A 9,445-nucleotide genomic window follows, 5' to 3' on the forward strand; every position below is an offset into this window, starting at 1 on the left:
CGGACTCGTAATCGTGAGATTGCGGGTTCGGGGGTTCGAGCCTTAGCTTGGTCCGACGTTGTGTCCTTGGGAAAGGCACTTTACACGAATTTCCCACTTGGCTCGGTCCTTTTGGAGATGGACGTTAAACTTGGAGGTCCCGCCTCTTAACTAACCTAATAGTGTTGATAGGGGCGTTAAACCCATACCATTTAACCATTTTTATCGTGGTGCTTTTCTCAGCAGTCCCAAAAGACAAATGTAAGCCGTGGGGTTCATCGTAAAAGTGACAGTCTCTTTTATTATGCTTCGTTGTTGGGATGTACCACGTGATTTTCTAAGCATTCTCAAAAGTACAAACATAAGGTTCGTGTTAAAAAAAATTGACTGTTCCTTTTTCCATGCTTCCGTTCTGGGTCACAATGTTAACGATTATCTCAGCATTTTCAAAATGACAAATGTGAGGTTTGTATTATTAGAAGTGATCGTTTCTTTAACTATAGATAAATAGTTTAGATTTTTGGTAATGATACCCTTTGATTTACGTAAACTCGTTCATGTAATCCTTTTTCTATACATAGAGCGTTCTTTAACTTATCAAAGACCCCCCACCTCAGCCCCCCCCCACACACAAAAGTCTAGGTCTATATTCTCGAACGTATCCACCACAGATGAGTAGCAAAGCCTGTTATATTAAAGCAAGCCCCCAAAACTAAATATAGTTTGAGAAAGTTAGACTTTAATAAAGGTTGGGCTGCGTTCGCTTCGGGGAAAGAAACAAAGCCCTGGCGGTACGCCTGAATTTTGAACCCATTTTGATGTAGAGTAGAATGTTTATCGAGCTATTGATCCCTTGCAAGACCTGCGAAGAAGATATACAGACATTAAATAGGTTGTAATAAGCTCTACCCGGGAAAAACTCATGGACTAATTCTATGGCAAGAAACATGGCTCCGTTGGGCATGAAGGTAATGAGGAACACTGCAGCGACGAGCAATATCATTTTGGCTACTTGGACGTCCTTGCTCTGTGTCCGTGTGTTTTCCGGAGTTTGTGACGTGCCCCTATTTTTGGAACACTTCCACTTCCGGCGACGCTGAATAAGTGCGTGGATCAGGACGGCTGAGAACACGGAGACGCAGAGGACAGAGCCTGCAGTCACAATGACGCCTGTTATCATAACAAATTGTTCGATGGCATCAGCATTGTCGAGGTAAACTATTCCGAGCAGCGTCTTGTTTTTACGGACATCGAAGATAGGACTGAAGTTCACGTAAGCGTGGACTGGGAGTAAAGACAGTAGCACAAGGAAGAACGCAGCAGCAAGGCAAATGGCTGTCTTTTTTGGGGTGAATATTCTGTGTACACGCAGGGGTGTTATGATACACAGACAGCGCTCCATTGTCACGAAAGCAGTAATCACGCCTGCTGGCCTGTTGAAAAGGATAATAAAACTCATAAATAATACACACGCTAACATGCAGACACACTCATACACACACATACAAACGCACACACACCTACATACGCACACAAACAGACAAACACGCACGTGCGCATACATGCACACACATACGCTTATGCACATACACAAACACACTCATACACACAGTATACTAGCAGACACACTCACGCCTTCACTCATGTATACACACAAGAACACGCACACTGGCCCGGACACACACACACATGCACATACACACACACACACACACACACGTACACACACACCAAGACACACACTTGCGTGCACTCATACACATACACAATTACATGCAATATACATAATATAAAATATGTGTGTGTTGAAAATTCTCTTGAAGTCTTGAACTTTTGGTAACGTTGGCATCACATTTTAGAATGGGAGTGCTTATTTAGGCCACATATGGCCTAAATAAGGTAAGGGAGGGGGGTTTAGCTTATTTAGGCCACACATGCTCAAACTACCCTTTTCAGGCAACTGAGTTCGTTCCACTTTCATAATGGTGCACCTTTCTCATTTAGTACGGTTTTGTCTCAGTGTACAACTTATAAATCATAACCATAATGAATATTGTAAGAACAAAGCACAATACGTAAAATTTTGCTCAATCCCAATGGTTTGAATGAGGGCCAGATTTTTCCTTCATGGAGGGGCAAAAGCTAGGCTACTATTTTGGCACACTTTGGTCAAGTGAAAAGGTCAAATCCTCCGAATGGACTTCCGGATTAAATTTGGGGTATAAAAAGAGTGTACACTACGTGGCTGAGTCAAAGTTACACTATCTTTGCCTGAGTGACACTTTCTCGTACTGTCTCGTAGTAGTACATGTAGGCTAGTAGGCCTAGTAGTAGTAGTAGCAAAGATCGTGTAGAGAATATTTGGTAGTAGATTCTATCTAGTAGGCAGTTTAGTGAACGTGCTCGCGGCAGGGCGAATCGGCCTCGATAAGCCCCGTAGACTTTTGTGATCGGCCACGAAGCCTCGTGTTTTGATGGGTCTAGATCTAGATTTAAACAACTCAGTGTTATTCGCACTGCCACATCCGACAGGCCTAGATCTACATCTTTTTAAAAGGAACAGAAAGATCATCAAAATGGTTGAATTCGCGTGAAAATCGATTCGGTAGAACTAGAACTATTAAAATTTGCTTCTGAAAACAAGGCAATTTTTATACGAAGGCCATTTTTATAACTCGATGAAATAAAAACTACTGGCTGTGTACTGTGTTATTCTGTATAAAAATAAATTATGAAACTTCAGGACGTATTATTATTTTCCAGCATCTTTTGACGCCTGAGCTGTAGAGGTTGAAGTTTTCACAACACTAATAGATCTAGTAAGAGGGTTTGGTAATAGGGCTTTCCGTAAAAAATGCATAGATCTACAAAAGCCGAACCACCGAATCGACCGGGCACCTCGCTCTCCCCTGCACACTGTGATAACGTGTTGCTGCGGTATCGCATTATTCAACTATTAATACGTGCAGCTATGGCAATTGGGATGCACTGACTGAAAAAAAATTCAGTTTTGTTTTTATTTTACCATATTATATTTGACTTTAATAGTGCAGGCGATAGCAAGATCTAGATTCCCTGCCTAGAATCAGTAGTAGCAGGCCTATGCTAGAAGCAGCCAGAGAGCCTACAACTGCTAGATCTAGATCTAACTTATTATTGCTATGCCTTTGGGCTTTGGAATTGAAATAAAACGAATTGCACAGTTCTAGTTACTTTTAGATTCAGCAAGTAACTGTATTTCCAGAGTCAATAATAACAAATCTCAGCATAACAATCACTTTTACTTGTATTAGAATAATTAGATCCAACTTTTTTTTTCTAAAATCTGTTTTGCGCAAACTTAATATTTTCTCTACTTGTAGAGCACAGAATTTACATTGTAAGCCTCTGCTCAGTCTTTTAGTATACATAATAAAATACACACACACACACACACACACACACACACACACACACACACACACACACACACACACACATGTATATTATATATATATATATATATATATATATATATATATATAGAGAGAGAGAGAGAGAGAGAGAGAGAGATAGAGAGAGAGATCTATATAATAATTTTATGTTGTTTTCGGGATATTTTTAAAACTCTTTTTTTCAACATGTCATAAAGTCAAATTGTGCCATTTTCTTTGAAAAGAATAACATTAGCAGTGGACTTTTTAGACAGCGAGTCTCTGATTCAATATAAAAAAAAAAAATATGCTAATCAATGAAAATTGCAAATTGATAATAGTTTAGTCCTGTAGAGGATAGGTGGACTCTGGGGTCTGCAGAGCGAAATACTAGGTTTTAGGATGTGAACCCCGGAGTCACCATAGTGAAATAAGGTTTGGTTTAAGTAAGGATTGGTGGACCCCGAGGTCAACGTAGTGATAAATAAGCAGGTTTAAGGTGGACCCCGGGGTCTACCTAGCGAAATACTAGGATTTAGGACAGGTGGACCCCGGGGTCATCGTAGTGAAACAAGTAGGTTTCTTTAAAGATTGGTGGACCCCGGGGTCAGCGTAGTGAAATGAGTAAGGTTAATTTTAAAAGGATTGGTGGACCCCAGAGTCACCATAGCCGTAGAGGAATAAGAAGGTTTATTTAAGGATTGGTGGACCCCCGGGACACCTTGATTAAACCTACTTATTTTACTACGGTGACCGCGGGTTCCACCTATTCTAAAAACCTAACTAGTATTTCGTTACGTAGACCCTGGGGTCCACCTTAAACCTACTTATTTCACTACGTTCACTCCAGGGTCCACCAATCCTTAAAATTAAACCTAGATCTACATGTACTTATTTCACTACATTGACCCCAGGGTCCACCAATCCTTAATTAAACCTAGATTTACTTATAATTTCGCTACGTTGACCACGGGCTCCGCCAGTCCTACTATAAAATAAACTAAGATCTACTTATTTCACTATGTTGACCCCGGGGTCCACCGATCCTTAGTTAAACCTAGATCTACTACTTATTTCACTACGCTCACTCCGGGGTTCACATCCTAAAACCTAGCATTTTGTTAGGTAGACCCCGGGGTCCACTTATCCTTTTGGCTAGATAGACCCCGTAGTCCGCCTATCCACTTTTTTGATAATAACTGAAAACAATACATGCCAGTTGTCATGAATAGTGAAGAAAAATGCGGGGAAAAAAAGACAATGAGGTAGACTATAATTTGTCAAAAAAATTGCAAGTGCAAGTGAAGATCATAAAATAATTTTGTTATTTTCTGGTCATCTTTCCAGGTTTACAAAAAAATTCCAGTGGGCCTACTACTAGATCTATGTCTCTGAAGAACATTTTGCTTGCCTTTATTAGCTTTTTTCATGTACATGAAAGCATAGAATATATAGTTTCACACATATATATGCACAATACTTTGAAAAAGAAAGATAAGGTCATTGTTGTTTTTTTTTTTACGGAATCCGTTTTACGTTGAGAAAAGCGGTAAAAACAAGTTAAAAAATTTTAAGAATGCCCATAATATTAGTATTAGGAATCCGAAATTACTACCTAGTTGGCTTACTCTTTAATAACCATGAGCAGTTAAAAAAAAAAAGACAATGATATAGGATTTGTCTAAATATGACCATTAGCAATAAAGATGTTGCCCATTTTGTCCAATTATCCTTGCAGGTAAAATCACCCTGCACTGTACCTCAATAAGCACAAAAGGATTATTTCTGTGACTTTGTATAAAGGTGTGGCCTAAATAAGGTAAGGGAGGGGGGTTTAGCTTATTTAGGCCACAGGTGAGGCCTAAATAAGGTAAGGGAGGGGGGTTTAGCTTATTTAGGCCATATGTGGCCTAAATAAGGTCACCCTTTTAGAATACGATGGAAAAACTCTACTCTCTACCAAAGAATCACAAAGTTCTCTCAGCTCAGTACTCAGTTTTGAGAAATCCGACGTAAAAAAAATTGATTTTCAAAACCTGCCAAGTTATATGAATGCAATTCTACAAGTAGGCCCTACGTGTATCTTGATTACGTCTCCGAATAATCTTACGATGTTGGTAGAGCAGATAGGACATTTGGTTCCTGACCTCATGGTCTTAGTGCCTCATAATGGCCAGCAATGTCAGATAGAACTTTGTAATTCTGAGGTCGCCAGCTTCCAAATATACCCAGCACATCTTTTAGTTAGTTTAGGAGAGGTTTTACGGCGCTCGCAACAGCATATCATTACGTCTTTGTATGTAGTATGTAGTATAGGGTTTTACGGCGCTTGCAACTGCTAAGGTCATATGAGCGCGATTACGTCTTTGATGTGTTTTATTGTGTTATATGGAGCTGAGGCAAGAGATTGTTTAGTTTCTTTGGAAACTGAAATAAAGTTAGGCCAGGAAAACACAACACGTCAAGTACATGCATCACTCAAAATAGGAAAAATAACAGAACAATATAAACAAGATTGGGAAAGTATCCTGTCCTCTTTATAACATTGTTTGTTCGTACAAATGTCAAAACATCTCTTCAACTTCAAGAAACAAAAATGTTTATGAAACAATCATTATGTTTCAAACTACGAGACAAAAGAATTTTTTTTCAAAAAGGAAACAGCACTTTTGTATCAGAATATTCTTAAGAAAGCAGCCTAAAACTTTCTTCAAGCACTGCCCACACACACACACAAATAATTTTAAAATCGCAAACTTTGATAGCCGTTTTGTTTTCAGAGTCAGTCTGCATATAGAATTAATGTCTGGTCATAAATGAGGAGTCCACTGAACCCCCCCCCCCCCCAAACCCGGGCATAGCCAGAAGCTGAGAATCGTGAGGGTACCAAATTTGAACACTTGTTGACTCATAACTGTATTTCCGTTCAACTGTTGGTTGATTATTGTTGTTAGATTTCCCATCCATCAAACAGATAAATATACCGCCAGTCAAACAAATATGAAGTTATGAGTCCACAAGATTTTAAAATTCACACCCTGAAAATTTCAAGTCTGTGACTATGTTCGTTTTTTTCTGTTTACTCCTTAAATATTTCCAGGACAAAACAATAATAATGTATGCCCTTGTTGCATACTTGTAACATTTAGACTACCATGACAAAACTCATTTTCAGGGGCCTCCAAAAGCCTAACATCAACACACCCACAAGCACGAGGCTTCATGGCATTGGAGCTTCAAGATACAACATTATTCTTAAAGCATAATACATACATTAATACGGTATATGTTTGGGTAAGTTTTTTTTTTTTACGGCGCTCGCAACTGCATAAGGTCATAGGAGCGCTCGGAACCGTTGAACATTTTAAGTTTGGTAGGAATTTTGAATTTTTGCGCGTATAGCTGTTTTTTTCTCATTTTTTTGGGGGTAAGTTTTACGGCGCTCTGCATACGGTGATATGAGCGCGCATGCGGTGGTTTAGGCAAAACTCAGAGGGATAAAGACTGACTAAATCATATCTTCTGGAATCTCACCACTGTCACAGATTGAATTTAAGAGATTTGTTGTTATTTCAGTACTTAATCAATCTAAAGTGACAATAACTTCTACTGGAATAATAACCTGGCTCTGTAGCTTTTTCTGGCTTCGTTTTCTTTAGAGCAGTTTGTACTTTTTTTCCTTCAAAATATTTGCGGTCCGTTTATTTGCAAGCCAGCATTCCTTTATTGCAGGATTTTACCTCTGTTATTTTTTTTTTTTGCAATGTAAAAAATGTCTACTGCACTGTGTATTCTAACCATCTGTTCAAAGTATCCCCAACAGGTCACAGCTTCTCCACAAAGATATAGATATATTCTATCCTTTCCATCGTTCTCTAGTTATGAAGTAGGCTAAACGCTTAGTTCCGTGCCATATGATCATGTTGTCTACTGGGTGACAACAATACATAAGTGAACGCATATTGTGTGTGGGTAGTTGGTGTGATTTGCTCCTTCTTTCCTACCAGACATCTATCGTCCTGATCTCTCCTCCTTCTTTTTTGTGTATGTTACTCTCTTGTAACTCCTCTAATCTTCGGTATTTATATGACCTTATTGTGTTGCAAGTGCTGTAAAACTCTTACTAAAACTAAACTAGCATATTATGTGCTTACAGAATACGTAGGAGGCACACATGTATTCTCACAAACCTGACAAAGCATATCCATATCCAGCTGCCACTGAACATGATCATGTCTGTTGGAATAAACGGCAGGTCTAGTGAGGTGAACAAAGGGTTGGACATCACAGAAATCCAGGCCAGTACGACAAGACTACCGAGGTCAGACAGGGAGAGACACAACAAGGAGAGGTTCACGGATTCTCGGACACCCATCTTGATGAAGACGATGATGTTGATGATGTTTGCAGCAATGCCAAAGACAGCGATGGTGGCGCTCAGAACAGACCAGTTGAGAACGAGGAGCATTGAGGTAATGCGTTCGCTTAACAAGCCACTGGTTTGAGCTACTTTAAGAAGACTAGTACTGCTGTTATCCATGTTGATTGTAAGATAAACCTCGCACGAAGAGCTGAGTAGATATGCACAGAAAATGGAATAATTGGTCACGGACCTCAATAATAATATTTCTTCCTTATGAAACGCCTGCCCGAAAGACAATTCAACCGATGAAGACAACAGTTTATAGTGGCCACTCCAGTTTTGTATTATATTTCGTTTGATATTATTTGCCTTGTTGTTATTGTTTTGGGTTGTGGTTTTTTTTTGGCTAAGAACAGAAAAAAGTTTGTTGTCGAACCGAGTTATCGTTAACAGCAAGGCAGCAATAACAAAACGAGCAAAGTAGATGTAACCTCTATTAGACTATCGCGGTCTATGGTCAAAATACTAAGACCCCCAAACATTACTGTTGCCCCAAAAAGGGAAATAACGTAAAGTTTGTCACAGCGAGCGTTCTGGAAACCGAGTCGACTGCTCTAACCCCCGAGTGTGGTAGCCAGGTCCTCTCTTCCCCAGAAAGAACAAACTCACGTCTGACCAGCTACTTATTCTAGTTCTAATTATCTTTTCCTCAAATAACCGTGGGCTTGTCACGATTTCAGGTGCACACGTCCCTAACCCAGTTATTCCTGGTAGGGCTGGGCAATGAGTCGCTTTAGCAAAATCCGGATAATATGTTAGTGCACCTCTTCGGGAAATAATAATATGACATGAATCACTTCAACAAACTGGTTAGCACTACTTCAACAAATGGGTGCTCCCTCTTTGGCAAGCGGGTCAGGCAAGCGAGTTTAGAGTCTGAATTCGGATAATGTTTCATTGAGAATTATCCGGTTATCCTTACAATAGATTTCCGGGTTTTGCTCAACTGTAATGCCTGGGACGATTTTCTGAGGTAAACAATTTTTTCACCCGTTAATCAATTTTTGTTGACGACCCTAGGATAGGTGTGAGAGTACCAAGTTCTAATTTTCTTCTTTTGCAACGATAAATTAGATACCACCAATCCCGTTGCTATGACGTCAGGTTTAATTCTGATAGCAGTTTCTTAATAATAATAATACATGACATATATATATATTATTATATATATATATATATATATATATATATATATATATATATATATATATATATATATATATATATATATATATATATATATAGCGCTCAACCCCGAATAAAGTACACAGGCTCTGAGCGCTTTCTTCCCTCTGTGTTCACAGACAGACAGACAGACAGACAGACAGACGAACAGACAGAGAGAGAGAGACAGACAGAGACAGACTACGAGAGAGAGAGAGTTAGAGAGAGAGAAGGAGAGAGAGAAAGAGAGAGAGAGAGACAGAGAGAGAGAGAGAGAGAGAGAGAGAGAGAGAGGAGAGAAGAGGGAGGGGGTATGTGTGCGTGTTTGTATGTGTCTGTGTGTGTGTGTTTATGTGTGTGTGTGTACGTGTGTGTATGTGTGTGTGTATCTGTGTGTGTATGTGTGTGTGTGTGTGTCTGTCTGTGTGTATGTGTGTGTGTGTGTGTGTGTAGGGGGGGGGAGTGT

The 9,445-nt window shown here is 39.5% G+C and overlaps 1 protein-coding gene across 1 annotated transcript; it reads right to left on the reverse strand.

Annotated features, from left to right (window-relative positions):
* Positions 1-253: 253 nt before the first annotated feature.
* Positions 254-8,406, reverse strand: LOC101860869 (putative G-protein coupled receptor F59B2.13). Its single transcript, XM_005090469.3, has 2 exons — positions 7,583-8,406; positions 254-1,412 (listed from the first exon to the last, which is right to left on the reverse strand). Exons 1-2 carry the CDS (start codon positions 7,930-7,932, stop codon positions 719-721), a joined length of 1,044 nt encoding a protein of 347 aa, XP_005090526.1. The 5' UTR covers positions 7,933-8,406; the 3' UTR covers positions 254-718.
* Between the last annotated feature and the right edge of the window lie 1,039 nt (positions 8,407-9,445).

The sequence above is a fragment of the Aplysia californica genome, unplaced genomic scaffold (assembly GCF_000002075.1).
Source record: "Aplysia californica isolate F4 #8 unplaced genomic scaffold, AplCal3.0 scaffold00017, whole genome shotgun sequence".
Lineage (NCBI taxonomy): Eukaryota > Metazoa > Mollusca > Gastropoda > Aplysiida > Aplysiidae > Aplysia > Aplysia californica.

Excerpts from the sequence above, each read along its gene's own strand:
- LOC101860869 (XM_005090469.3), bottom strand. The coding sequence starts at position 7,932 with ATGGATAACAGCAGTACTAGTCTTCTTAAAGTAGCTCAAACCAGTGGC. Across the intron at positions 1,413-7,582 it reads ATATGGATATGCTTTGTCAG|GCCAGCAGGCGTGATTACTG; the intron begins GTTTGTGAGAAT and ends CCTTTTCAACAG.